The sequence below is a fragment of the Trypanosoma conorhini genome (genome assembly GCF_003719485.1).
Source record: "Trypanosoma conorhini strain 025E chromosome Unknown Tco_14.4_contig_00832, whole genome shotgun sequence".
NCBI classification, from domain to species: Eukaryota; Euglenozoa; class Kinetoplastea; order Trypanosomatida; family Trypanosomatidae; genus Trypanosoma; species Trypanosoma conorhini.
In genome coordinates this window covers 1-904 of record NW_021704924.1, presented here as the reverse complement: position 1 = coordinate 904, position 904 = coordinate 1, and the positions used below count along the sequence as shown (strand labels likewise).

Here is a 904-nt window from a genome sequence, read left to right as displayed (position 1 = left end):
TATTTTCTTCTTGATGACTTAAGAAAAAGAAACAAATACAATAACTGTATAGCACAAACAGCAAAAAAAAAAGATATTGGTATTAGATCGAAAAAAATAACAGTCCTTCAACAGGACGAAGGTTATGTATCTTTAATGCATAGGAAAAAAAAACAAAAACCAAAAAAATCATATTACCTTACTTCTCCACAGCATTCTTAAAGCTGAGAATCTGATCCGTTCCCATCGCAGAAACTACAACGACCAAGACGTCCTTTCCTGCGTCGAACTGCTCCTTTATCTGGGCAGCCAATTCCGCATTCGGAGGCATGTCCAGGTTGTCGCGAGTCTCTCCTTCATCATCCATCAGCGAAAGATGAGCCGGCTTGCCAGGATCTTCGCGATCCTCTTGAATGTCCAACACGCTGTATGTGTTCGTCTTCACAAAGGGAACTTCCACGTTATGGGTAGTCGGGGCCTGGTCCTCCATCTTGTTACCAGTAAATATGTCGGTGGCAACAATGCTGACCTTGGCGTGGCCGTGCTTGCCCGTCTTCGACACAGAAAGGTCAATTACCTTGCATGGACGACCGTTAATGCAGATGTAGCCTCCCTTCTTGAGAGCGCCAGCCTGCATTGGGTAGGTCAAGGACCCGGTCTGACCACCTCCCTGGTGGGCGAACTGTCCCTCATCATCAGACATGGTTGTGCAGAGAAATTCAGGCTATTAAAAGAAAATCAGGAAGCAGAAAAAACGCATAAAAAGCAACTAACAAACAGTATTTTCTTCTTGATGACTTAAGAAAAAGAAACAAATACAATAACTGTATAGCACAAACAGACAAAAAAAAAAGATATTGGTATTAGATCGAAAAAAATAACAGTCCTTCAACAGGACGAAGGTTATGTATCTTTAATGCATAGG

At 42.1% G+C, this 904-nt stretch overlaps 1 protein-coding gene across 1 annotated transcript, besides 1 other annotated feature; it reads right to left on the bottom strand.

Annotated features, from left to right (window-relative positions):
* Nucleotides 1-144: 144 nt before the first annotated feature.
* Nucleotides 145-168: a microsatellite.
* Nucleotides 169-178: 10 nt separating this feature from the next.
* Tco025E_08638 (eukaryotic initiation factor 5a) lies at nucleotides 179-682 on the bottom strand (the record flags this gene model as incomplete). The annotated part of the gene is made up of 1 exon (XM_029375482.1): nucleotides 179-682. One exon carries the CDS (start codon nucleotides 680-682, stop codon nucleotides 179-181), a length of 504 nt encoding a protein of 167 aa, XP_029224402.1.
* Nucleotides 683-904: the final 222 nt, after the last annotated feature.